At 41.6% G+C, this 25,944-nt stretch overlaps 2 protein-coding genes across 3 annotated transcripts; both read right to left on the reverse strand.

Moving 5' to 3' along the window:
• Window positions 1-2,894: 2,894 nt before the first annotated feature.
• On the reverse strand, window positions 2,895-8,181 carry LOC118364494 (uncharacterized). Its single transcript, XM_035789712.2, has 5 exons — window positions 8,044-8,181; window positions 7,712-7,881; window positions 7,556-7,609; window positions 5,212-7,341; window positions 2,895-5,074 (listed from the first exon to the last, which is right to left on the reverse strand). The coding sequence occupies exons 2-5, from the start codon at window positions 7,854-7,856 to the stop codon at window positions 4,440-4,442; spliced, it is 2,964 nt and encodes a 987-aa protein (XP_035645605.2). The 5' UTR covers window positions 7,857-7,881; window positions 8,044-8,181; the 3' UTR covers window positions 2,895-4,439.
• Window positions 8,182-8,376: 195 nt separating this feature from the next.
• On the reverse strand, window positions 8,377-25,145 carry LOC118390581 (tetratricopeptide repeat protein 39C-like). Of its 2 annotated transcripts, none has more exons than XM_035781281.2 (15): window positions 24,301-25,145; window positions 23,027-23,075; window positions 18,914-19,042; window positions 18,371-18,485; window positions 17,788-18,148; window positions 15,047-15,215; window positions 14,809-14,902; window positions 14,565-14,672; window positions 14,349-14,458; window positions 14,109-14,232; window positions 13,340-13,437; window positions 11,634-11,738; window positions 11,484-11,522; window positions 11,243-11,348; window positions 8,377-9,509 (listed from the first exon to the last, which is right to left on the reverse strand). In XM_035781281.2, exons 1-14 carry the CDS (start codon window positions 24,435-24,437, stop codon window positions 11,244-11,246), a joined length of 1,743 nt encoding a protein of 580 aa, XP_035637174.1. In that variant the 5' UTR covers window positions 24,438-25,145; the 3' UTR covers window positions 8,377-9,509; window position 11,243. The 2 variants fall into 2 exon arrangements, with proteins under 2 accessions (XP_035637174.1, XP_035637183.1); XM_035781290.2 differs by adding an exon at window positions 23,169-23,513 and having other exon boundaries at window positions 8,377-11,348; window positions 24,301-24,443.
• Window positions 25,146-25,944: the final 799 nt, after the last annotated feature.

Here is a 25,944-nt window from a genome sequence, read left to right on the forward strand (position 1 = left end):
CTTGTAGCATCATATCTAAGACTCTTGGTTTTAATCACTGCCAAAGGTGTTTCAACAAAATACTAAGTAAAGGGTTTGAATACTTATGTAATTGTAATATTTCAGTTTATTACTTGTAATAAATAATCAAACATTTCTAAACCTGTTTTTGCTTTGTTGTTATGTGGTATTGTGTGTAGATTGATGGGGATTTTAAAAAATCAATTTTAGAATAAGGCTGTAACATAACAAAATGTAGAAAAGTCAAGGGGTCGAGATAGAGAAACTCAAAATACCAAAATGAGAGATACTGTACTTTATTAATGTTTCAATGGAACCAACCAAAATCATCCAATTATTTAATACAAATAATATAATACACGTGTAGTAATGGTCTCTCTGGGTGAAGTGATGGTCTCTCTGGGCGGAGTGCTGGCTTTTCTGGGTGGAGTGCTGCCTGGGCTCTGGTTGAGGTGATGGTCTCTCTGAGCGGAGTGCTGGACTATCTGAGTACGAGGCTGTGGTGTTCTTATTTGCTGGCTTCCCATAGGCAGGATTATAATTCTTGCAGATGGGTATCTCTCTGTGGCCCTAATGGCTACTTCTGCTATACAGCTGCCAGCTTGTTAATGTTAGTTAGCTAGAGATCAAGGTCAGCCAGTCAACTTCCAATGACATGGACAACGCTCAAGATGCCAGTTCTGTAAGACATTCAGCACCATGGACAGCATAACTTAGCTAGCTAGCTACAGTTGAAGTCGGAAGTTTACATAAACTCAGTTTTCACAATTCCTTACATTTAATCCTAGTAAAAATTCCCTGTCTTAGGTCAGTTAGGATCACCACTTTATTTTAAGAATGTGAAATGGCAGAATAATAGTAGAGAGAATGATTTATTTCAGTTTTATTTCTTTCATCGCATTCTTAGTGGGTCAGAAGTTTACATACACTCAATTAGTATTTGGTAGAATTGCCTTTAAATTGTTTGACTTGGGTCAAACGTTTTGGGTAGCTTTCCACAAGCTTCCCACAACAAGTTGGGTGAATTATGACTCATTCCTCCTGACAGAGCTTGTGTAACTGGGTCAGGTTTGTATGCCTCCTTGCTCGCACACGCTTTTTCAGTTCTGCCCACAAATTCTTTAAAGGCCATTAAGCCATTTTGCCACAACTTTGGAAGTATGCTTGGGTTCATTGTCCATTTGGAAGACCCATTTGCAACCAAGCTTTAACTTCCTCACTGATCTTGAGATGTTGCTTCAATATATCCACATCATTTTCCCTCTTCATGATGACATGTATTTTGTGAAGTGCACCAGTCCCTCCTGCAGCAAAGCACCCCCACAACATGATGCTGCCAACCCCGTGCTTCACAGTTGGGATGGTGTTCTTAGGCTTGCAAGCCTCTCCCTTTTTCCTCCAAACTTAACGATGGTCAGTATGGCCAAACAGTTCTATTTTTGTTTCATCAGACCAGAGGATATATCTCCAAAAATTACGATCTTTGTCCCTATGTGCAGTTGCAAACCGTAGTCTGGCTTTTTTTATGGTGGTTTTGGAGCAGTGGCTTCTTCCTTGCTGAGCTGCCTTTCAGGTTATGTCAATATAGGACTCATTTACTGTGGATATAGATTATTTTGTACCTGTTTCCTCCAGTATCTTCACAAGGTCCTTTGCTGTTCTGGGATTGATTTGCACTTTTCACACCACAGTACGTTCATCTCTAGGAGACAGAACGCGTCTCCTTCCTGAGCGATATGACGGCTGCATGGTCTCATGGTTTTTATACTTGCGTACTAGTGTTTGTACAGATGAACGTGGTACCTTCGGGCATTTGTAAATTGCTCTCAAGGATGAACCAGACTTGTGGAGGTCTACAATTTTTTTTCTGAGGTCATGGCTGATTTATTTTGATTTTCCCATGATGTCAAGCAAAGAGGCACTGAGTTTGAAGGTAGGCCTTGAAATACATCCACAGGTACACCTACAATTGACTCAAATTATGTAATTTCGCCTATCAGTAGCTTTTAAAGCGATGACATAATTTTCTGGAATTTTCCAAGCTGTTTAAAGGCACAGTCAACTTAGTGTATGTTAACTTCTGACCCACTGGAATTGTGATACAGTGAAATTATCTGTTTGTAAACAATTGTTGGAACAATTACTTGTCTCATGCACAAAGTAGATGTCCTATCCGACTTGCCAAAACAATAGTTTAACAAGAAATTTGTGGAGTGGTTGAAAGACGAGTTTTAATGACTCCAACCTAAGGTTATGTAAACTTCCAACTTCAACTGTATGGGTTGCTGGGTTGCTATCTAACGTTAGCAAACTAACCAGGTGTGTCCTACTGTTCAAGTTCCAGAGACAAACACAATAATTCTAGCTTGCTAATTTAAAACTAGAATTTCTAGCTAGCTAGTTAGGTATAAATCAATGTATAATCAATTCTCACTCCATATAGCGTAGCAGTTGCAGCTCATTTTGGGTTTCAGTTGGAAGGTGAGAACACCTGCTGCCACTAAAATCCAGAGGCCATTCCCTGAAGGGGAGATATGAATATTGGTCTTCACCCAATGATATTTAACTTCTACTGTTTCTATCTTATTGAATGTATTCAATACATCTAGCTCGCTAAATTAGCCAGTTAGGCTTGCATGACCCTTGTTTTAGTAAAAAAAAATACTTGCCAAGGAAATCATTTTCAGTTAGCCATAGTAATTCATAACACTGTAGCTTAGCTTGGTAGCTAATATTTTACTTTTGTCATTTCTTTTACCAGGAACATTGATGTATCGTCCATCTTCAAAAAATTGTGTTTGTGAATTAATGGATTTTTGAGTAGATTATGTTCAGCAGATGCCCTATTTATTTTTTATTTCACCTTTATTTAACCAGGTAGTTGAGAACAAGTTCTCATTTACAACTGCGACCTGGCCACGATACAGCAAAGCAGTGCGACACAAATAACAACACAGAGTTACACATGGAATAAACAAACATACAGTCAATAACACAATGGAAATATATCCCAAACTACTTCCCGCAGCTATACTTTGGGTGTAACTGTAGATCATGACATAGCAACAGAATTTTTCAGGATTTATTAAGGAATGTTGACAGTTTTCAGGAACAATTGAAAGAAGTTGTTCATTCCTGCCGGCGTGCTGTCGTTAACCTGGAATTTAGACAGAGTTTTGCTGAATAAATTAGAGCCAAAATTACAGTCTGTCAACACTTATTTCAAGACACATAAGTAATTACAGAGCAATAACATTGTCATATACCTCATTGAGGATCTAGATAATTGTTCTAACCGCTCTGGATAGAACAACAACCAAATTATGATAAGTGTACTATATTACATATTGATCACTAAAAATACAACTTTTACAATACCTTGGAGTTGACCAATAAAATGGTCTGACGGGGAAGTGGACATACTTGCCATTCATATCCCAAAGGAAATGTTCTCACTACAATACATTTTTATAGAAAGTTATCAAAAGCAGATAAGATCTTGCTACCATTGAAAGGAAAATACCTGTCTAATTGTGAAAAATCCCCTTCATTAACTCTTTAGTCATATCCCAGTTTACCTATTTGCTTATGGCCTTGCCTACACCTATCAACTTGTTTTTTTTTTTATTATATGAGAAAAAAAAATATTCAATTTGATTTGGAACGGCAAGCCAGACAAAATTAAACAGGTCTATTTATATAATGAATATGAATTCAGAGGGCAGAAATAATTTTCAGGAATTTTCCAAGCTTTTAAAAGGCACAGTCAACTTAGTGTAAGTAAACTTCTGACCCACTGAAATTGTGATACAGTGAATAATGAAATAATCTATCTGTAAACAATTGTTGGAAAAATTACTTGTGTCATGCACAAAGTAGATGTCCTAACCGTTCTGTGAAGGGAGTAGTACATAGCATTGTACGAGATCTTCAGTTTCTTGGCAATTTCTCACATGGAATAGCCTTAATTTCGCAGAACAAGCAAAGACTGACGAGTTTCAGAAGAAAGTTATTTGTTACTGGCCATTTTGAGCCTGTAATCGAACCCACAAATTCTGATGTTCCAGATACTCAACTGTTCCAGATACTTTTTTGCTTCTTAAAACAGCACAATAATGTGCAAAGCTGTCATCAAGGCAAAGGGAGGCTACTTTGAAGAATCGCCAACATAAAAAATATTTTAATTTGTTTAACACTTTTTTTGGTTACTACATGATTCCAAATGTGTTATTTCATAGTTTTGATGTCTTCACTATTATTATACAATGTAGAAAATAGTAAAAATAAAGAAACCCTGGAATGAGTAGGTGTGTCCAAGTTTTTGACTGGTACTGAATATTTACAAAACATATATATGGGGGACTGGAATTGATGCACACAATTACATCTATCCACAATATTAATGCTGATCTAACCCCCCAAAAAAATATAAATAATTGTCATATACCAGAATAATTCTGCACATATGGATTTTCACCTGTTAGCATGTTGCTGGTCTCTCTGCAGTGTTCTGCTCTCCCTTGCTGGTGGCCTGCATGGGTCCTCACATTGAAGGTGGATGACACTGCATTCTCAGTTTCACTGCGGGGACCATACATGTGGACAGGAGCAGAGGCAAAGCCCTGGGGCTGCATGGGTGATGGTGTAGGGTAAGAGGCAACATTGTGAGTTGGGCTGTTGATCACTACATAATGTGGAGGAGTCACATCAGGGGCAGCCTGGCAGCAGCGATGGTCTGTGGGTTCGAAGGTAGGGGCAGTAGGCATAACTGGCATGTAGGCACCGCTCATTGGGCAGAGGGTTTGAAATGAGCTGGCACCACCCATAAATATGTGATGGGTCCTGAAACAGGGCCCAAAGTCCTGGCACATTGGCAAGTTGGCCTGGTCAGGGTTGTAGCCTTGCTCTTGCCCACAGCCAATCACAATCCTAGATCCTCCTGGGAAAGCCACAACTGTTGGCATCCCAGCCATAGTCTCAATGCATCTCCAGCTCCTACCACATGCTTCAGGTGTAACATACTGGCACTCTGGCATGGCCCCAGTAGGCGCTGGGTCACATAGCCTTTGTGAATCTACAGGGATGATAGAGATTTGTTAGGGGGGTCAATGACAATAACTACACAAAGAGGGTGAAGAACTACAATTGGTACATTGGGTAGGTATGAGCATAATATATTGTCCTTTTACAACCAATCGTTATTCAACTTACGCGCTTCTCTGGACCAGCTGGGAATAAACTGATGTTGTTGTGGTTGAACATACATCTGTGGCACTCCCATAATGCTTTGGTAGACCAATGGAATCACATAGGGTGTTCTTCTGTTCTCCTCATTCACATGGAATGCTTCTGCATTCCGACCAGTGCACTGATGCAGGTGGGCAACAATGGCCTGGGGGACTGGCAATGAAGGGGGTATTGTTTCCTCCTGAGCCAAGATTGATGGATAAAGCAGAGTGGCTGTTGTGTTTTGTGGAGCTGGTACATATGGGTTTGGTAAAGTGACTGCCCTTGGTCCCGCCACAGGTGGCACAATAGGAGTGCTAAGCAATGGGAGTGCTCCAATTGGTTGAGCAATATAAATAGGCGGGAGCACCAAACTGGGTATATTACCCCCCTGTCCAGCTGAAATTGGAGGGTACACCAAACTAGGAACACTTATTTCTCCTGCTGGTGAAACACTTGGTGACATGAAGGTGGCACCAACTGTTACCTGTGGTGTTGGAGGATACACCAAGCTGGGGGCACATGTTTCTTGTGCTGAAGTTGGAGGGTACACCAAACTGGGGGCACATGTTTTTTGTGCTGAAGTTGGAGGGTACACCAAACTGGGGGCACATGTTTCTTGTGATGAAGTTGGAGGGTACACCAAACTGGGGGCACATGTTTCTTGTGCTGAAGTTGGAGGGTACACCAAACTGGGGGCACATGTTTCTTGTGATGAAGTTGGAGGGTACACCAAACTGGGGGCACATGTTTCTTGTGCTGAAGTTAGAGGGTACACCAAACTGGGGGCACATGTTTCTTGTGCTGAAGTTGGAGGGTACACCAAACTGGGGGCACTTGCTTCTTGTGGAGCTAAAATAGGTTGACACACAGGAATGTTCACCACACTTGTATCCTTTGTGTCCAGTGGTGCTGAGATGGGTGGGCCCATTACATTGACGCCTGTCATCTCATCTGACACCTTGGATAAAACACCAAAGTTCACCCCATTAATTTGATCCAGTATCATCTCATTCATGTAGGGGTTGTACCCGTTCACATCAGGTACTGCACTGGGGAAACATCCATCCTGAAGTGCTGAGTTGACAGGACCCATAATACCAGGGGCTATTATATCATCTGACACCATGGTTGAAACATCTTCATTCACCCAGTTCATTTGATCCACTATCATTTCATTGATGTATGGGTTGTAGGCATTCGGATCAGGTAATGCTATATTTATGTCCATGTGCTTGTAAACAGAATTATCTCCAGGTGAAAGAGGATTCCAACCAGGTTGGGTTAGGAGATCCTTATTTCCATCACCAGAAAGCTGAGTGTCCTCAGTCAGCGCTAGGGGCATGACCAATTGGGTGTCTGGCTGATCTTTGACCACCTGCGATGGGGCTGTAGGCGGGGTGAAACATGGTGTGCAGTCAGGCTGGGTGTTACCTGGGGCACCAGTGGCATCATCACCACAAGCTGCTGCTGTTCGAGTGTTCCTCATTGTCTTACTGACTGATGAGACTCTCTGAAACACCATGGTCTTCAGGACCTTGTCTGACTGCACTACAATCATGTACTCACAGGGTACAGAAGGTGCCCTGATCAGAACAGCATTGGATATGTGATAGATCTCACTCAGTGGAACCCTCTCGGGGAAAGCTGACTTGGTTTGCCGGCACCGGTCTGGGGCAGCAGAGTTGATATCACAGGTAGCCGCCATGCAGTCATTCCTGGATTTCCTGCGGAAGACGACTAAATCTTCGGCTTGATCTGCTGAGATGGGGTGAGGGGACACATTAGTGGTAACTGCCTGCATACTTCTCTGGAGGCCAGAGTCATTGAGGTATTGGCTTGGCAGGGAGGTTGCTTCTGCAGCTTCTTTGCAACCTGATAGACGAGGCAACGTTGTGCCAGTGTACAGAATGTTCTGGCCGTGGACCCAGGGCTGCTCAGCATCCTGCTCCTCCACTCCTGGAATACTGGGAAGAGTTTGGAAAATCCTGTCTGGAGGGTAAATTCCAAATGGTTGGACATATTGACCACCAGGAGACACTGCTGTGGCACTTTCATTCTGAACTGCCAGCGGAGCAATCACAGCTCCAATGCCATGACTTGGGAACTTAGGCACTATAAGAGAAAAATAAATATAAGGGTCACAGTATTTGATTGACTTTGAATTGTGATTTCTTACAAAGCCAGGAGATTTGTAATAGTCACATTTATTAATGTCTTGTGCTGCCATGGACTTTCCATTTTTATTACAGTAGGCTACTCTTCAGGTACCTGTTTTGGTACTTGGGCATGGCCTTATCATTATGGGCTATTATCTCGTTAGGCCTACCTTTAGTTGTATTGAATTCTCTCACAAGGTCGTTGATGGCAAGAGTTGGATTTTCTGTGCCCAACATAGCAATGAAACATGTTACTTCAGTTTTCCCAACATATTTCATGATATTTTGTTTTAAAAAATGTAGTTATTATCAACAAACATGTGTACCTGTCCTGAAGTGCAAGAGTTCGGCGAAGTAAAATGTAGCAAACTGTGAGATGGATTCTGGCCGTCTTTTCACCACGGACCGACTGAGGCCTTCCAAAAGAGTCATCAAGCCCGGAGGCACTTTGGCGGAATATCTGCAGGACATCTTTCACCTCGTTGAGATAATTGTCCTGAAGGGAAATATTATATAAATTACATTAATCAAATATATCGTGCTATTACTTTATATAAGGAACACATCAGCTTCTGAGAATATTTCATTTGAATTCATTTGAATGCAACTATACAAGTTTGTCTGCGTTTGTCTGAAAAGTAGGCCTAGGTTAACTTACTCTGCGAAAAAAACGTCCTCTTTTCTATTCCCGTATTCCAAATGCAAAGAAATATGTTGTCACATTAATTTACCAAGAGGTAACAATGTAATACGTCAGTAAAAAACATATAAATATACAATTATGCAGTTCGTCATAATAACGGGAATGGCCCGCCCACACGTGGGAATGTCGTCAGAGCTTTAGATCACAATACATCTCATCTGAAGTTGCCGCCACCACCTCCAAATGGTGCCAACTAATTATAGAAAAGGTTCAGTTTTTCATATGGACATAAATTAAGCCATAAGACGGATGTTATCAGCATAAAAGTGAAACAGCTCATTCGAAATGCAGAATTAATTGACAACACTTTATTGAACAGTATGTAGGGCTCTGACACCACATAGGAACAACTTCCTGTTACAATGTCACCATCTCTATCCACATAATCCTCCACAACCCCACAACAAAGAGGATAGAACACATTTCTAAGAAAGGAATGTCCCCGTTTTTTGGTATACATATAATGACATTTAACTCATTATTTATTACATGTCATTCTAATACACTTTTCTCTTACAGCTGTGAACTTACTTTATACCAGCACTTACTGGTCACACACTCAGTAGTCAAAAGGTATACATCACACCACATCTTCATCCCTTTACACAATCACAGGAAAAGATGGGAGGTCAGTGACTGACTTTAGTGTAGATAAAACAATGTTCAAAAACAACCTTGAACATGAAAAAATAAGTCCCACTTTAAAGGAAACATAGCATGTTGAAGCCTTCACAAGCCCTTTACCACAAGGCCTATATAGATATTTTAGAAATCATTCATAATATACCATGCTATATGAAGGGTGGCAAAGAGTTATTCCACATTTGACAAGCACCAGATGCAAAGACCGTTTATATCCCCCTTCATGTATACTGAACAGAAACAGAAACGCAACAAATAACAAGTAGAAAGGAGGAAGGGAAGCGCTACACAATAGTACATTTTGGTAGACAGGAGGTGCTCTTTGGTAAAAGGGGTAAATTGGTCATCAAAAAGAAAGGAGGACCAAGGCACTCTTCATATAATTAATTAAAATGCCTTTATTAGTATGGCATGTTCATTTAACAATTTAATTTAACATTTAACAATTTCAAAGATTTTAATGAGTAGAAGGAAATCACTCAATTGAAATAAATTCAATAGGCCCTAATCTATGGATTTCACGATTGGGCAGGGGCACAGCCATGGGTGGGACTGGGAGGGCATAGGCCCACCCACTGGGAAGCCAGGCCCAGCCATTCAGAATTAGTTTTTTTCCCCACACATTAAGGCTTTATTACAGAGACAAATACTCCTCAGCACCCCCCATCCCCCTCCTCAGACGATCCCGCACGTGAAGAAGCCGGATGTGGTGGTCCTGGGCTGGCGTGGTTACACAGGGTCTGCGGTTGTGAGGCCGGTTGCATGTACTGCCAAATTCTCTAAAATGACATTGGAGGCGGCTTATGGAAGAGAAATGAACATACAATTATCTGGCAACAGCTTTGGTGGACATTCCTGCTGTCAGCATGCCAATTGCACACTCTTTCAATACTTGAGACATCTGTGGCATTGTGTTGTGTGACAAAGCTGCACATTTTAGAGTGGCCTTTTATTGTACCCAGCACAAGGTTCACCTGTGTAATGAGCATGCTGTTTAATCAGCTTCTTGATATGCAACACCTGTCAGGTGGATGGATGGTTTATCTTGGCAAAGGGGAAATGCTCACTAACAGGGATGTAAACAAATTTGTTCACAACATTTGAGAGAAATACGCTTTTTGTGCGTATGGAACATTTCTGGGATCTTTTATTTCAGCTCGTGAAAAATGGGACCAACACTTTACATATTGCATTTCATATTTTTGTTCAGTATAGTATGAATTAAAGAGTTGATATCACCCTTCATGTAGTATGAAGTAAAGACAATTTATATCACCTCTCATATAGTATGAATTTGCTAATAAATGATTTGTGCTGTGTAGTGCTTGTGCTAAGCCTTTATAATTTGTTTATTTGTAAAGTGGGACTTGAAATAGCTAATGATATAGCTAGTGTAAAATGAGCAGACTTTTAGCTTTTTATTGCTTTGCCTTTTATTGCACCTCAGAGTGATTATAAAAAGAGTGATACAATACCCTGCACTTTCAATTTAGTTTTAGACTGTCTTGAATGGTTCACTCGTCATCAGTGTGGCCTGATGATAGAAAAGCCTGATCACACTAAAATGACAGAATATCAAACTTGAATGTCCAGTTTGAATAACTTAAATCTTATCGTGGTTATTACAATGCCTGTAGTTAATAGGACCTTGTTGCATTTTGTTAAAAACCAGAGTAAATATGAATATACATGTGTTCTGTGTCCTGATAAGGGTGTTGTCATCCAAAGTATCTCAGAAAAAAAAACATTATAATTTATAGTACACAGCTGTAGAAAAGAAGCTTTCAGGTCCCTGGGTTACTAATACCCCTGCAATTGTATGCATAGTGTGCAGATCAATGCCCACTGCTTAGAAACTAAAATAAATCATGTTAATCTATAACATTGTTTGGACTAAAATTGTGCTAAAATGTCACAATACATTTGGCTGTGCATATTACTTGTAAGCTATAATGTGAATGTCAGAAAAACTCCAAAATGAAACGTTTTTACTGCTTAATGGTATGCGTTCCATGGCACGCTGCGTGATACAATACCACAAGGTAGCAGGCCACTAAGTTCTTGTTCAATCATTCTTAGGGTTGTTGTCACTTTGACTTCACTATAACACTTTCTCATTGCAGAAAAATGATCTATTGATGAAAATGTTTGTTGACAATGTTTCCTACTGTTAAATGTACTATTACTACCTATTACTACCTATGGTCAAGAAAACCTGAAATGGGAATAAGGTGTGCCTCTTCAAGAAGTTACTTGTATCCTATGGTCCACAGAATGGAAGGAGGGGTTGCAAGGCAAAAAATAATAATAATACACTAGATTGGTATTGACTATGAAATTGTTGGTATTGACTATGAAATTGTTGGTTTATTGTACTTGGATGTGTGTGTAAGAAAATAAAAATGTGTCTGATGAGACTGACATACTGTGGTTTTGAATGGCTTTCAATGTATAGTAAAAGCCATGCTACCCGTATCATCAAATGCACAGCTGGAGGCTAAGTGATCATTACATCAGTGGTCGGCGGGTCTTTGAGGTACCACTTCCTTCAGCGAGGCCATGGCTGAGTGGATGCGCACGTGAAGTCTGTTCTCAAAGTCATAGCCTGCATAATCCTCCTGTGGCAGAGCAAAGAATACAATGATGAGCTCACAATTAGAATGGACTGTGTTAAGACAAAGGCTGTTTGTACCAGTAATTTCAAACAGGAAATCGCTAACTATTCATATTTGTATATAATCTGATAACTGTACCTTTGACTGAAGCAGAAAAGCTCTCCCTTTTCCCACCGTCTGGACAGAAACACAATGCAAAACAAAATGTCATTTGTTTATTGAGTTAAGTTCCTTAATTAAATGTTGAACACAAACACCCACATATTGTCTGAGTTGAGATATCCTCACCTCTGGCTTGGCAAGCAGGACACATCCAAGCTCATAGCAGGAGTATGGCTGCACATAAGAGTTGGTCTGTCGACCAAACTCATCTCTGGCTGCCAGCTGGAACGACTAGATGTGAGGAGAAAGACCAAAGGAAAATCTAATGAGATAGAAAGTATTTAGACCCCTTGGCTTTTTCCAAATTGTTACATTACAGCCTTATTATTAAATGTATTAAATCGTTTTTTCTCCCTCATCAATCTATACACAATACAACATAATGACAAAGAAAAAACACGTTTTTGCAAATGTATTAAAAATTAAAACCTGAAATGTCACATTTACTATTCAGACCCTTTACTCAGTACTTTGTTGAAGCACCTTTGGCAGCAATTACAGCCTTGAGTCTTCTTGGGTATGACACTACAAGCTTGGCACACCTGTATTTGGGGAATTTATCCCATTCTTCTCTGCAGATCTTCACAAGCTCTGTCAGGTTGGATGGGGAGCGTCACTGCACAGTCATTTTCAGGTCTCTCCAGAGATGTTTGATTGGGTTCAAGTCCAGGCTCTGGCTGGGCCACTCAAGGACATTTAGAGACTTCTACCGAAGCCACTCCTGGAGCAGGTTTTCATCAATGATCTCTCTGTACTTTTCTCCGTTCATCTTTCCCTTGATCCTGACTAGTCTCCCAGTCCCTGCCACTGAAAAACATCCCCACAGCATGATTCTGCCACCACCATTCTTCACCATAGGGATGGTGCCAGGGTTCCTCCAGAAGTGACGCTTGGAATTGACGCCAAAGTGTTCAATCTTGGTTGCATCAGACCAGAGAATATTGTTTCTCATGGTCTGAGAGTCTTTAAGTGCCATTTTGGCAAACTCCAAGCGGGCTGTCATGTGCCTTTTACTGAGGAGTGGCTTCCGTCTGGCCACTCTACCATAAAGGCCTGATTAGTGGAGTGCTGCAGAGATGGTTGTCATTCTGGAAGGTTCTCCCATCTCCACAGAGGAACTCTGGAGTTCTGTCAGAGTGACGATCAGGCCCTGATCAAAGCCCTTCGTACCCGATTGCTCAGTTTGGCCGGGCGGCAACTAAGAGTATTGGTGGTTCTAAACATCTTATATTTAAAAATGATGGAGGCACTGTGTTCTTGGGGATCTTCAATGTTGTGCCTCAACACAATCCTGTCTCGGAGCTCTACGGACAATTTCTTCAACCTTATGGCTTGGTTTTTGCTCTGACATGAACTGTTAACTGTGGGACCTTATATAGACAGGTGTGCCTTTCCAAATCATATCCAATCAATTGAATTTACCACAAGTGGACTCCAATCAAGTTGTAGAAACATCTCAAGGATGATCAATGGAAACAGGATGCACCCGAGCTCAATTTCGAGTCTCATAGCAAAGGGTCTGAATACTTATGTATATAAGGCATTACTGTGTTTTATTTTTTAGATATTTTCAACAATTTATAAACACCTGTTTTTCACTTTGTCATTGTATGTAGATTGATGAGGATTTTTTTATTTAATCCATTTTAGAATAAGGCTGTAACGTAACAAAATGTGGAAAAAGTCAAGGGGTCTGAATACTTTATGATTCACTATAATTCAGCACAAATACCTAGATAATGAATAACTAATAAGTGCTTAATTGTTTGTACTGGCATATGATAATATAATGATAGTACAATAATGTGCTTAGGTACAAATGATCTAATTACCTGGATAGCATCTTTATTATTTCCATGGCATTTGTGAATGGAACCAAGAAGGAGGTTTTTCAGACCCCTGCACGATGCGTCATCCACACTCTGTAACACTAAAACGAGAGGGAACGATGTCTTAAACAGAAATTGTACAATACTTTACAATCTGTTAGTACAGTGGTTAGCACCCCACTCTGTCATAGGAAACTCCTTAACCTAGAGATTCAGGCCTCCTGAGTGGCGCTGTGGTCTAAGTGTGTGCCACTAGAGTTTCTGGGCTTGAGTCCAGGCTCTGTCGCGACCGGGAGACCTATGGGGCGGCACACAATTGGTCCAGTGTCATCCGGGTTAGGGGAGGGTTTGGCCGGCAGGGATGTCCATGTCCCATCGCATAATGGTGGGCCGCACTGCACGCTGACACGGTCGCCAGGTGTACGGTGTTTCCTCCGACACATTGGTGCGGCTGGCTTCTGGGGTGGGCATTGTGTCAAGAAGCAGTGCGGTGCGGCTTGGTTGGTTGGGTTGTGTTGCGGAGGACGCACGGCTCTCGACCTTCACCTCTCCCGAGTCCGTACGGAAGTTGCAGAGATGAGACAAGACTAACTACCAATTGGACACCACGAAATTGGGGAGAAAACAGGGTAAAGAGATTCAGTCTTCTCTCTAGGAAGCATTTAAGAATTTCATATTTTTTGACAGTGTAATAGAAAGCTTATGCCTGTTGTATTACTGTTTAGATATGATGACATGTGACGGATGATAAAGGTTGGGCTCCAGCCCTTACCCTGATTCATGAGCTGCAGTTTGGAGGAGGAGCAGTTGGGCAGAGCCTTCCACAGGTACAGCACCTCTATGACTCCCAGAATGCACAGCTCTCTGGTGGGAGACATCTTCCTCAGTCTCTCCGCCTGCAGTAGGGTGAGGCAGAGAGGCCAAGGCAGAGAAAGGGAGAGGATTCATGGTTATTAGTTTCACAAAGAGTGGATAAAGACATGGTAAATACACTTAGATGAAAATGACCCACCCGCTTGAGGGCAAACTGCTCAATCTGGTTGTTCTTCCTCTTGAACAGTTTCTGGACATCTTTGAAGACACACTTGGCACCATCCAAGTCCCCTGCAGCTCCCTGACATACTGTACAAAGGGGGGGTTTAGAGTGTGAGATAACTTTGAGAAGATAAATATGAAATGATGATGATCGATCAATGCTCCACATGTTCCTGGGCAGTGGCTCTCTCACCTCCAGTCAGGTAGGCATAGTAACACTGTGACCACCGGGACTCATTCTTCAGCCTCTCAAATGACCTGAATGCATCCTCAAAGTTCATCTCTATCATACTGCACCAGCCTGAAATCAAGACAAGACAAATAGGTACAACAGATGGATTTGTCTCTCAGTGACTGTAAACAGTACATGATGAGTGTTTGCATGGCTGGGTGCTCATTTGAAAGTTGGCATGCATGTATGTGAGGTTAACAAGTACCGATTTCATAGAGACACACGTGCTGGATCTCTCTTTGGTCTGATGCCAGCTCTAGTGCATCATGGAAGGACACCAGTGCACTGTTAATTTGGCACTGGAGATAGATGAGATATAGATGAGATGGAGAGAGCACACAACTCATCACTTGACACAATTACGAGCTACAACCACTTACTGTTCTGTACAACACTAAGCGGCAACATACTGTTATTTAACCTTCAGATGACCCCATGCTCACCTCTAACCTCTGAACACGTCCTTTAAAGAACATGAAGAGGGAGGAATTGGGGTAGACCACAGCCTTCCTCTGCAGAATGGCCTTGGCTTCCTCCAGGCCTGCCTGAGTGTCAGAACCATCCAGTGCAAAAAAGGGCAGCACTATTGTGTGGTACCACAGGAGGGCCAACCTGGGCAGGGAAGAGAGATGCAAACGGTTTGTTTGAATGACAATTTAAGATGTTTTTAATAAATATCGATTACAGTACATTCAAGTTCTTAGATAGTTGACAAGGTTTCCTTTCTTGTCAAATTAGAGCTTTGTAAAGATGCCGTATCAAACAAAATCTCACTGCAGTAATTTGGTAAAACACCAAATTTCATAAATAGCAAATGGTAGTTTGTTTCAGGGGAATTTTTAACCACTAGACATTCCAATAAGCATGGGAATGATTATTGCTATTCTTAGATCTACTAGTCATCATAAGTCACCACTCAACTGCCACTGACAGCATGCAATTGTACTCAATATGTCCCCAATTCTCTATGACTTCAAATGTTACATTTTACAACACCTGTGTCACGCCCTGACCTTAGATATCTCTGTTTTCTATATATGTTGGTTAGGTCAGGGTGTGACTAGGGTGAGTAATCTAGGTTTTTGTATGTCTAGTTTTTTTTTGTATGTCTATGTTGGCCTGATATGGTTCCCAATCATAGACAGCTGTTTATCGTTGTCTCTGATTGAGGATCATATTTAGGCAGCCCTTTTTCCCCACTTTCTGGTGTGGGATCTTGTCGACAGTTAGGTGCCTGTGTGCACACTAATAGCGTTTTGTTTGTTTGTTTGTTTGTTTGTTTGTTTGTTTGTTTGTTTGTTTTGTTTGTTTGTTTGTTCGGTCGGTCGTTGTTTTGTTTTGTTTTGGTGAATTTCAGTTCATTAAAAACATGTGGAACTCTATTCACGCTGCGCCTTGGTCTCATCATTACAACGATCGTGACAACCTGTCCCTGGTTCCCTGTATTACACACAGAATAAATACGCTATGATTATAATATGCCACTGTGATACTCTATGAGTTATGACAAAACAGATGGCCGTGTATGAAACAGCAGGAACAAGAACTTTGCCAAGAGCTGGGAAAGAGATGAGCTGAAACACATCGTGCAGAGTAACAACGCATCATCCTAAATCTAAATCAAGACCTGTGCTCTGCTTTTCTTTCAAATGATGACATCATATCTACAGTGCCTTCAGAAAGTATTCACCCCCCCCACATTATGTTGTGTTACAGCCTGATTTTTCAATTGATTACATTGGGATTGTGTCACTGATCTACACACAATACCCCACAATGTCTAAATGGAATTTTATTTGTAGAAAATGTTAGAAATTAATGAATTCAAAGAAACTGTCTTGAGCCAATAAGTATTCAAAACATTTGTTATGGCAAGCCTAAATAAGTTCAGGAGTAAAAATGTGCTGAACAAATGACATAATAGGTTGTTCAATCATTTATGAATAGCGTATCTCTGTACCCCACACAAGGTCACTCAATCGAGTAGTGAATTGCAAACACAGATTCAACCACAAAGACCAGGGAGGTTTTTCCAATGGATCGCAAAAAAGGGCTTAGAGACTCTTAGAGAAAGGTGCTTCTACAAAGTATTGTCCCAGGGGTAAGAACACTTATGTAAATTAGATATTTCTGTATTTATTTTCAATCAATTTGTAAAAAAACACGTGTTCACTTTGTCATTATGGGGTTATGGTGTAGTCGGGTGAGAGAAAAAAACGTATTTTATAAATGTTTGAATTCAGGCTGTAACACAACAAAATGTGGAATAAGTCAAGGGGTATGAATACTTTCTGAAGGCACCATACATATATCAGCTAATTCAAGCAGTAAAAAGAACTGACAAAAATAACATTATCCCTTTCCTTCTCCCTTTGCTTGAATGTCATTCCCTTCAACTACTACACTGAACAAAAATATAAATGCAACATGTAAAGTGTTGGTCCCATGTTTCAAGAGCTGATATAAAAGATCCCAAAAATGTTCCATACACACAAAAAGCTTATTTCTCTCAAATTTTGGGCGCAAATTTGTTTACATCCCTGTTTGTGAGCATTTCCCCTTTGCCAAGATAATCCATCCACCTGACAGGTGTGGCATATCAAGAAGCTGATTAAACAGCATGATCACTCACAGGTGAACTTTGTGTTGGGGACAATAAAAGGCCACTCTTAAATGTGCAGTTTTGTTACACAACACAATGCCACAGATGTCTCAAGTTTTGAGGGAGCATGCAATTGGCATGCTGACTGCAGTAATGTCCACCAGAGGTGTTGCCAGAGAATTGAATGTTAATTTCTCTACCATAAGCCGCCTCCAATATAATTTTAGATTTTGGCAGTATGTCCAACCGGCCTCACAACCGCAGACCCCGTGTAACCACGCCAGCTCTATGCAAAGGAGGTGTCACGCAGGATGAGGCAAATGGCACTCACACCAGATACTGACTGGTTTTCTGATCCACCCCCCCTACCTTTTTTTTTAAGGTATCTGTGACCAACAGATGATTATCTGTATTCCCAGTGATGTGAAATCTATAGATTAGGGCCGAAGGAATTTATTTTAATCGACTGATTCCCTTATATGAAGTGTAACTCAGTAAAAAAATTGAAATTGTTGTTGGGCTTTTAGTTAGTGTAGTAAGTCGCTCTCTCCCTCTCAGAAGTGATGTAATACTCATACTCACGTAGCTAGTGGGGCCTTCATGTCCTTACTCTCACTGGCATACATGAGGGAGGACAAACCCTGGAGACGGTCACCAGGGAAACCCAGCAGGTTGATGATCTTGAGTAGGTGTGGTGGTACCATAGAGATGCAGAGGTGAAAGAGGCCGTAGCCAAAGCTGACGGAGCCCTTGAGCCGGTCCAGGGCCTCTTCCGTCACAGTGCCCTCCACTGGGGAGTTGTGATTGGCCTGGTCTGAGGACAGATCCTCCTCATGGGAGGAACAGCGCCTCACACAGGTCTCCTGCAGCTGACTGATGTCACTGTGGCACTTATTGTACATCTTCCAGGCCTTACGGAGGATCCAGCCTCCTTTGATGTACGCTGTTATGGAGAAGATAATGTAAGAGGCAGTCCAGTGGAGATGGACAGTTAAATCCAGTTAACTCTCATGATTCCTATTTTACTTGTTTTCCAAAATCAGTAGACTGGTATTAATCATATCACATTATAGAATAGAAAATGTATCCGAAATAATTTAGTTAATATCCATTTTGCATTACAGTTGTTATTGAATGATTGTGGATTCAACAAATGATACATTACACGAGAGCTCCTGCTTGACGAAGGAAAGCACAGCGAGGTAGACCTGGCAGTCGGCCACAATGATCTGTCGCTGCAGGCGGTCCACAACCACGACCCCTGACCTCTGGGACTCCAACTGACAGACAGAAACACACAGCAGTCTGGTCATTATCTGGTCAACTCTCAACGAAACCATCAGTCAGTCCAGCTATGCAATGAAGAAGCCCCGTGTTGATCATAAACAGGTCTCCATTCTATTCCTTTCATTCTATTTCAGAGAGTTACACCAATTACATTTAGTGTGGGTTTGACATGATCTCATAGTTGCCAATATCACGCTCAATATAGAAGATTGTTAACAAAGATATTGTTTCCATTTTGGCTTTGATTATTGATACTGAAACAGCTGGCAACAATTATGTTATTTAACAGCCGAAATCAAGACAGAACTTTGCATGCTACATTACCAATGTTGGGATATCCTAAACATAAATGCTCCATGTAAATGAAACATCTGTCTGCCTGCCTGCCTGCTTCTCTGCCTGTAATCAGTCGTTCACTCACGCTCTTCTTGATTTTGTTCCTGATTGTCTCTATGACGCCAGCGTTGTCACTCTCACACAGCTTCTCCGTGGTTCTCAGGTCGTCAGACGCCGTCTGCATCTTCTCCTCCTCAAAGGTCATCATGGCATTCTGCAACGTCACCCAAACACATTGGAGCTTTTCAGCTAACGCTGGCACATTGAAAACACTCGTGGAATGAATGAAAACAATAAGGACCAGATTTAATTAATAATAAGACCAGATTGAGTTTTCATTGGGGGTGTATTGGCCACAAGTGTGGTGTAATCAGACTGAAGGAGGGTTATAACACAGGGGTTAAACAATGCTTTCACAATGCAGGCTCAGTACAAAGAGCCCTTTCTAGGCCACAGCACATGGAACACAGTGACATTGGCACAGACCCTGGAACTGACCATGTATATAGCTTACTTACTTTCTCGTGTTCTACTTATTTTAATTTCTTGTGTGTTTTTGTTCTAGTTTATTCTATAGTATGACTGATATTGATTACTTTGATTACTGCATTGTTGGGAAAGAGCTTGCAAGAAAGGCATTTCACTGTACTTGTGCACCTGACAATAAAACTAGAAATTTGAACTTGAAACATCGGGACCCTATTGTGTGTATCTGTGTGTTACACGGTGACCTCAGGATTGTATCTGTGTGTTACGTGTGAGAGCCACACTGTTTGGTCAACAATCTCTTATTCAGTGGTCTTTTATCACACTGTCAGTCAGAGAACATTTACTTGAATAAGTAACTGAAGCAATTCCAGAATCCCGGAGAGGAAGTCATGAAATAGATCTACTGATTCGTAGATACAGTTGAAGTCGGAAGTTTACATACATCTCAGCCAAATATATTTAAACTCAGTTTCACAAATTCCTGATATTTAATCCTAGTAAAAATTCCCTGTTTTAGGTCAGCTAGGATCACCACTTTATTTTAAGAATGTGAAATGTCAGAATAATAGTCGAGAATAATTCATTTCAGCTTTTTTTTCTTTCATCACATTCCCAGTGGGTCAGAAGTTTGCATACACTCAATTAGTATTTGGTAGCATTGCCTTTAAATTGATTAACTTGGGTTAAATGTTCTGGGTAGCCTTCCACAAAGCTTCCCACAATAAGTTGGGTGAATTTTGGCCCATTCCTCCTGACAGAGCTGGTGTAACCGAGACAGCTTTGTAGGCCTCATTGCTTGCACACGCTTTTTCAGTTCTGCCCACTCCAATACCTTTACTTTGTTGTCCTTAAGCTATTTTGCCACAGCTTTGGAAGTATGCTTGGGGTCATTGTCCATTTGGAAGACCCATTTGCGACCAAGCTTTAACTTCCTGAATGATATCTTGAGATGTTGCTTCAATATATCAACATAATTTTCCCTCTTCATGATGCCATCTATTTTGTGAAGTGCACCAGTCCCTCCTGCAGCAAAGCACCCCCACAACAGGATGCTGCCACCCCCGTGCTTCACGGTTGGGATGGTGTTCTTCGGCTTGCAAGCGTCCACCTTTTTCCTCCAAACTTAACGATGGTCATTATGGCCAAACAGTTCTATTTTTGTTTCATCAGACCAGAGGACATTTCTCCAAAAAGTACGATCTTTGTCCCCAAGTGAAGTTGCAAACTGTAGTCTGGCTTTTTTATGGTGGTTTTGGAGCAGAAGCTTCTTCCTTGCATAGCAGCCGTTCAGGTTATGTCGATATAGGACTTGTTTTACTCCCCTCTCTCCACTGGGATTCTCTGCCTCTAACCCTATTACAGGGGCTGAGTCACTGGAATACTGGTGATCTTCCATGCCGTCCGTAGGAGGGGTGCATTACTTGAGTGGGTTGAGTCACTGACGTGATCTTCCTGTCCGGGTTGGCGCCCCCCCCCCCCGGGTTGTGCCGTGACGGAGATCTTTGTGGGCTATACTCGGCCTTGTCTCAGGATGGTAAGTTGGTGGTTGAAGATATCCCTCTAGTGGTGTGGGGGCTGTGCTTTGGCAAAGTGGGTGGGGTTATATCCTGCCTGTATAGCCCTGTCCGGGGTTATTGTTGGATGGGGCCACAGTGTCTCCCGACCCCTCCTGTCTCAGCCTCAAGTATTTATGCTGCAGTACTTCATGTGTCGGGGAGCTAGGGTCAGTCTGTTATATCTGGAGTATTTCTCCTGTCTTATCCGGTGTGAATTTAAGTGTGCTTTCTCTAATTCTCTCTCTCGGAGGACCTGAGTCCTAGGACCATGCCTCAGAACTACTGGCTTGCTGTCCCCAGTCCACCTGGCTGTGCTGCTGCTCCAGTTTCAACTGTTCTGCCTGCGGCTATGGAACCATGAAATGTTCACCGGACGTGCTACCTGTCCCAAACCTGCTGTTTTCAACTCTCTAGAGGCAGCAGGAGCGGTAGAGATACTCTCAATGATCGGCTATGAAAAGCCAACTGACATTTACTCCTGAGGTGCTGACCTGTTGCACCCTCAACAACCACTGTGATTATTATTATTTGACCCTGCTGGTCATCTATGAACATTGAACATCTTAGCCATGTTCTGTTATAATCTCCACCAGGCACAGCCAGAAGAGGACTGGCCACCCCTCATAGCCTGGTTCCTCTCTAGGTTTCTTCCTAGGTTCTGGCTTTTCTATGAAGTTTTTCCTATCCACCATGCATCTACACCTGCATTGCTTGCTGTTTGGGGTTTTAGGCTGGGTTTCTGTACATCACTTTGTGACATCAGCTGATGTAAGAAGGGCTTTATAAATACATTTGATTGATTGATTGGATTTAGATACTTTTGTACCTGTTTCCTCCAGCATCTTCACAAGGTCCTTTGCTGTTGTTCTGGGATTGATTTGCACTTTTCGCACCAAAGTACGTTCATCTCTAGGAAACAGAACGCGTCTCTTTCCTGAGCGGTATGATGGCTGCGTGGTCCCATGGTGTTTATACTTAAGTACCATTGTCTGTACAGATGAACGTGGTACCTTCAGGTGTTTGGAAATTGCTCCGAAGAATGAACCAGACTTTTTTTCTGAGGTCTTGGCTGACTTATCTTGATTTTCCCATGATGTCAAGCAAAGAGGCACTGAGTTCGAAGGTAGGCCTTGAAATACATCCAAAGGTACACCTACAATTGACTCAAATTATGTCAATTAGCCTATCAGAAGCTTATAAAGCCATGACATCATTTTCTGGAATTTTCCAAGCTGTTTAAAGGCACAGTCAACTTAGTGTATGTAAACTTCTGACCCACTGGAATTGTGATACATTGAGTCAAGTGAAATAATCTGTTTGTAAACAATTGTTGAAAAACTTACTTGTGTCATGCAAAGTAGATGTCCTAACCGATGTGCCAAAACTATAGTTTGTTAACAAGCAATTTGTGGAGTGGTTGAAAAACGAGTTTTAATGACTCCAACCTTAGTGTATGTAAACTTCCGACTTCAACTGTACATACAGAATGCATCCTCCACCCTTGTAAATATGTGGTTTGCTTTTCAGATTATTTAAATTATGTTTCATTCGTGCAACTATGAGGCCCTCTATGCATCAGTGGTCCTTTAACTGATGCTTTATCCTTCCAGGCATTTTGTTGCATGGGAGGGCAGAGGAGAATGAAGTCATCTCTGCCTTCATAGTTGCTCCAACTCTGACATGAGGGGCAGTGACAGGGGGATTTTGTTTTGTGACCATTTTACGGAAAATCTGTCGCCTTCTCTCTTTTTTCCCCGACTGACTAATAGAGTGTCAAACACATCACTACAAAGAGAGTGATAGTCTCCACAGCTAAATCATTTTGATGAGTTGAAGATGCATCCAGTATAGTAATAGTTGAAAATGAGGGGAAATGGACAATAGTGGGCATGATGATGTAATCTGTTCACAAATTGGGTCGAGTCAAGTCTTGACACATCTAACTCACTCAATGCACTGTATGGTGTAATGTCACACACTAACATTGTTAGGATGAGTCATTTAATTGGCCCTATCTCTCTTAGCTTGCATGCTTGTGGTGATATCATGAGAGAGAATGTCAGTAGAGGATGTGAGCCATCTCCAGGAAAACAACCAAAGGGTCACGGCAACACATCTGTACTGCAGCCAAGATGCAGTCTGAGAAAACTCACCAGGAAGCTGACAAAACTGGCCCCAAAGCTCATCAGTGGACTGTGAGTCCTGAAGAGAGAAGACAGAGTTAATGGAAGGGAGAGATAGACACGTTAAGGATGGAAAGTATGGAGAAGACGACAAAAATAATATAATACTTACGAAGTGGGTGAGCGATAGAGACAGTTACTTCGGCCTAATACCAAACATAATTCAAGAAAGCAGGGGAAATAGTAGCCAGTGAATGTTGAGTATCGACTAAGAGGAAAAGTTATGTTACTAAGGAAACAAACTAAAGATAAAGATCATAATTGATTATCAAAAATCATTCATCAAATTGGTATAAAAATAGCCATGAACTTCTTAGTCACTAGATATGTTTTCCCATATAGTGCTTTACAGAGAGGGACATTCAGTCCTTTGTTTCAGCATCATCAGCGACTCATGGAGGGAGAAAGGCTTCATTATCCAGGGAGCTAAAATTAGCACAGTAAGTGGAAGTTTCTCCTGTTGGCACAAACATAGCTGGATTGCTGTGAGTGCAGTGCACTATCCTTCCATTTCTCAGTCACCATTACCCCTTCAACTGTTTGGAATGTCAGGGCCAGCATGTAGTACATAACCTACTATTTCAGTTCTTGTTTAGGGGGGGGGGGCTATGAAGGGGGATAGTTTGAAGAGACAAGACTGGATTTAAATGTAGACTTTCATTAGCCTATATTGTACGCTCTCTGCCTGTTTCATTACAGTATGTTACACCAACTCAATAACATTCATCCGCAGCTTTAAGAGGAAAAAAAGGGTAAAGCAAATAATACATAATCATAATCACAATCACAAGTGCAAACAGGCTAAACATTTCAAATAAAACTATGCCTAACCATGGTCATGCACTGTTTGGCACCAGTGTGTTCTACCAAAGAGAACAAACGGTCTTTGTGTTTTGGACTTTAGTTGGACAGTGTGTTTGGGGAATTACTGATGCAATTGGCCACTGAGATTATAATACTTTAATGATACCAAAGCCTTGTATAAGCCTAAAATATAAAATAGCCTGTATGGCTCTGATGGGTACGATCTCAAAGGAAATATGCTGAGCTCTGATGTTTTATCAATATTTCTGTCCAAACTTCAATTTGCTGGGGGGTACATTTGCTACTACCATGTGAATATTTAATAATGATTCAAGGTTATCTGTCATGATTAGATAGGTGCAGCATATTGCTTTACCTACATAGTATCATATAATAGGCTACGTTTTATGAAATTATGAAGGCCAGGAAGAATATCTCACCTATATTTTCTGAAAAGCTCGTTGCTCTCCTTGAATCCGTTGTTGAGAAGCATGTTGATACCTTGAAGAGCGAGCTCTGCGTCGTCTATGGGCTCAGCTTTATGCTCTACCTGCTGGGACTGCTCCGGGCCCGCCATTGTTTATGCCTATCGTCTGCTTGATATAATTAATATATTCAACAAAATGTGATTCCAAAATGAATCTTCCCAGTAGACTATCCCAAATTGGTTATTGATGATGACACTGTTCCGGCATATCCTTACAAATGAGGTGAGAGACGCTCCTTTCGGCCAAAATTCTGAAGGAATCACACCAGTGCAGCGATAAACCTCTTCAGAAGGCGACTCAAATTGGTCACTGGTAAATTAATCCTCGGCGCGCATCCGAGCTTCGTGCAAATGCACACAATGCACCCTTTACATGCTATTTCTCAGATTAAAATAGGTATACATTCATTTAGACATAGCTGTTCTTCCTCGTAATTTACAATGTGCTAGCTGGTCGTCATGATATTTGCAATGCACAAAGTCAAAGTCTCCTCTGCTTGCTGTGTTTTATGCTATTACATAACAAGAAGAAAGGGCTGTTTAGCTTTTTTGTCTGCCCCACGCAATGATTGTCGTCAGTCGAAAAACTGATTGTCGTCATAACGTATAGCATAGCGCATCTCAAGTAGGAGGTTTCAAAGATGAAGGCTGCTGTGGTAAATCAGCAACCTGCCATCGCACTGTGTGCTGGCTCAGCTTCCTCTGCCTGCTGGCTATTTCCTCTCATCAGTACCATTTCCTATGTCCTGCTCTGCCCCCCTTCTCAGAGCAAATTTGATGACAGCAACAACCTTTCACCTCACAGCCAGCCAATAGGCGCGAGCATCAGAACAACAGCAGGGAACTGTCACATCCAATGGTCCAACCCAACCAGTGGTCACATCAGATTAAAGGCTACACACGCCTCACAATCCTCAGCGTTGAGAGACAGTGGCGTGTATTCATGGATGCCAAGGGAAGCCAGGCTTCCCCCCAAAAATGAACTAATATAGATTTAATCTCTCTGTGTTTCATAATTGTCCTCCAATTCGCAAGAGGCTGAATGTATCTCACAGGAGAAAAATCTACATTTGTTTTTTCCCCTTCCAGGCCTCATCTATTTTTTCTCTCAAATGTTGTACTGAAATGTATTTACATCCCTGTTAGTGAGCCTTTCTTCCTTTCCCAAGATAATCCATCCACCTGACAGGTGTGGCATATCAGAAAGCTGATTAAACAGCATGATCATTACATAGGTGTACTATGTGCGGGGGACACCAAAAGGCAACTCTAAAATGTGCAGTTTTGTCACACAACATAATTCCACAGATGTCTCAAGTTTTGGGGGCATTAAATTGGCACGCTGACTGCAGAAATGTCCAGAGATATTACCAGAGAATTTAATGTTACTTTCTCTACCATAAGCCACCTCCAATGTTGTTTTAGAGAATTTGGCGTGTCATGTTTGAATTTAAGTATGCTCTCGCTAACTCTCTCTCTTTCTCTCTCTTGGAGGACCTGAGCCCTCGGACCATGCCTCTGGACTACCTGGCCTGATGTGTCACGCCTTGGTCATTGTATCTTGTGTTTTTGTTATATGTTTGGGTAGGCCAGGGTG

This window comes from Oncorhynchus keta, chromosome 1 (assembly GCF_023373465.1).
Source record: "Oncorhynchus keta strain PuntledgeMale-10-30-2019 chromosome 1, Oket_V2, whole genome shotgun sequence".
NCBI classification, from domain to species: domain Eukaryota; kingdom Metazoa; phylum Chordata; class Actinopteri; order Salmoniformes; family Salmonidae; genus Oncorhynchus; species Oncorhynchus keta.

Excerpts from the sequence above, each read along its gene's own strand:
- LOC118390581 (XM_035781281.2), bottom strand. The coding sequence starts at position 24,437 with ATGGCGGGCCCGGAGCAGTCCCAGCAGGTAGAGCATAAAGCTGAGCCC. Across the intron at positions 19,043-23,026 it reads CCAGTTTTGTCAGCTTCCTG|AATGCCATGATGACCTTTGA; the intron begins GTGAGTTTTCTC and ends GTGACGTTGCAG. Across the intron at positions 11,523-11,633 it reads TCCTGCTTGCCAAGCCAGAG|ACGGTGGGAAAAGGGAGAGC; the intron begins GTGAGGATATCT and ends GTTTCTGTCCAG.
- LOC118364494 (XM_035789712.2), bottom strand. The coding sequence starts at position 7,856 with ATGTCCTGCAGATATTCCGCCAAAGTGCCTCCGGGCTTGATGACTCTT. Across the intron at positions 7,610-7,711 it reads ACTCTTGCACTTCAGGACAG|AAAATCCAACTCTTGCCATC; the intron begins GTACACATGTTT and ends TGTTGGGCACAG. Across the intron at positions 5,075-5,211 it reads CAGCTGGTCCAGAGAAGCGC|ATTCACAAAGGCTATGTGAC; the intron begins GTAAGTTGAATA and ends TCATCCCTGTAG.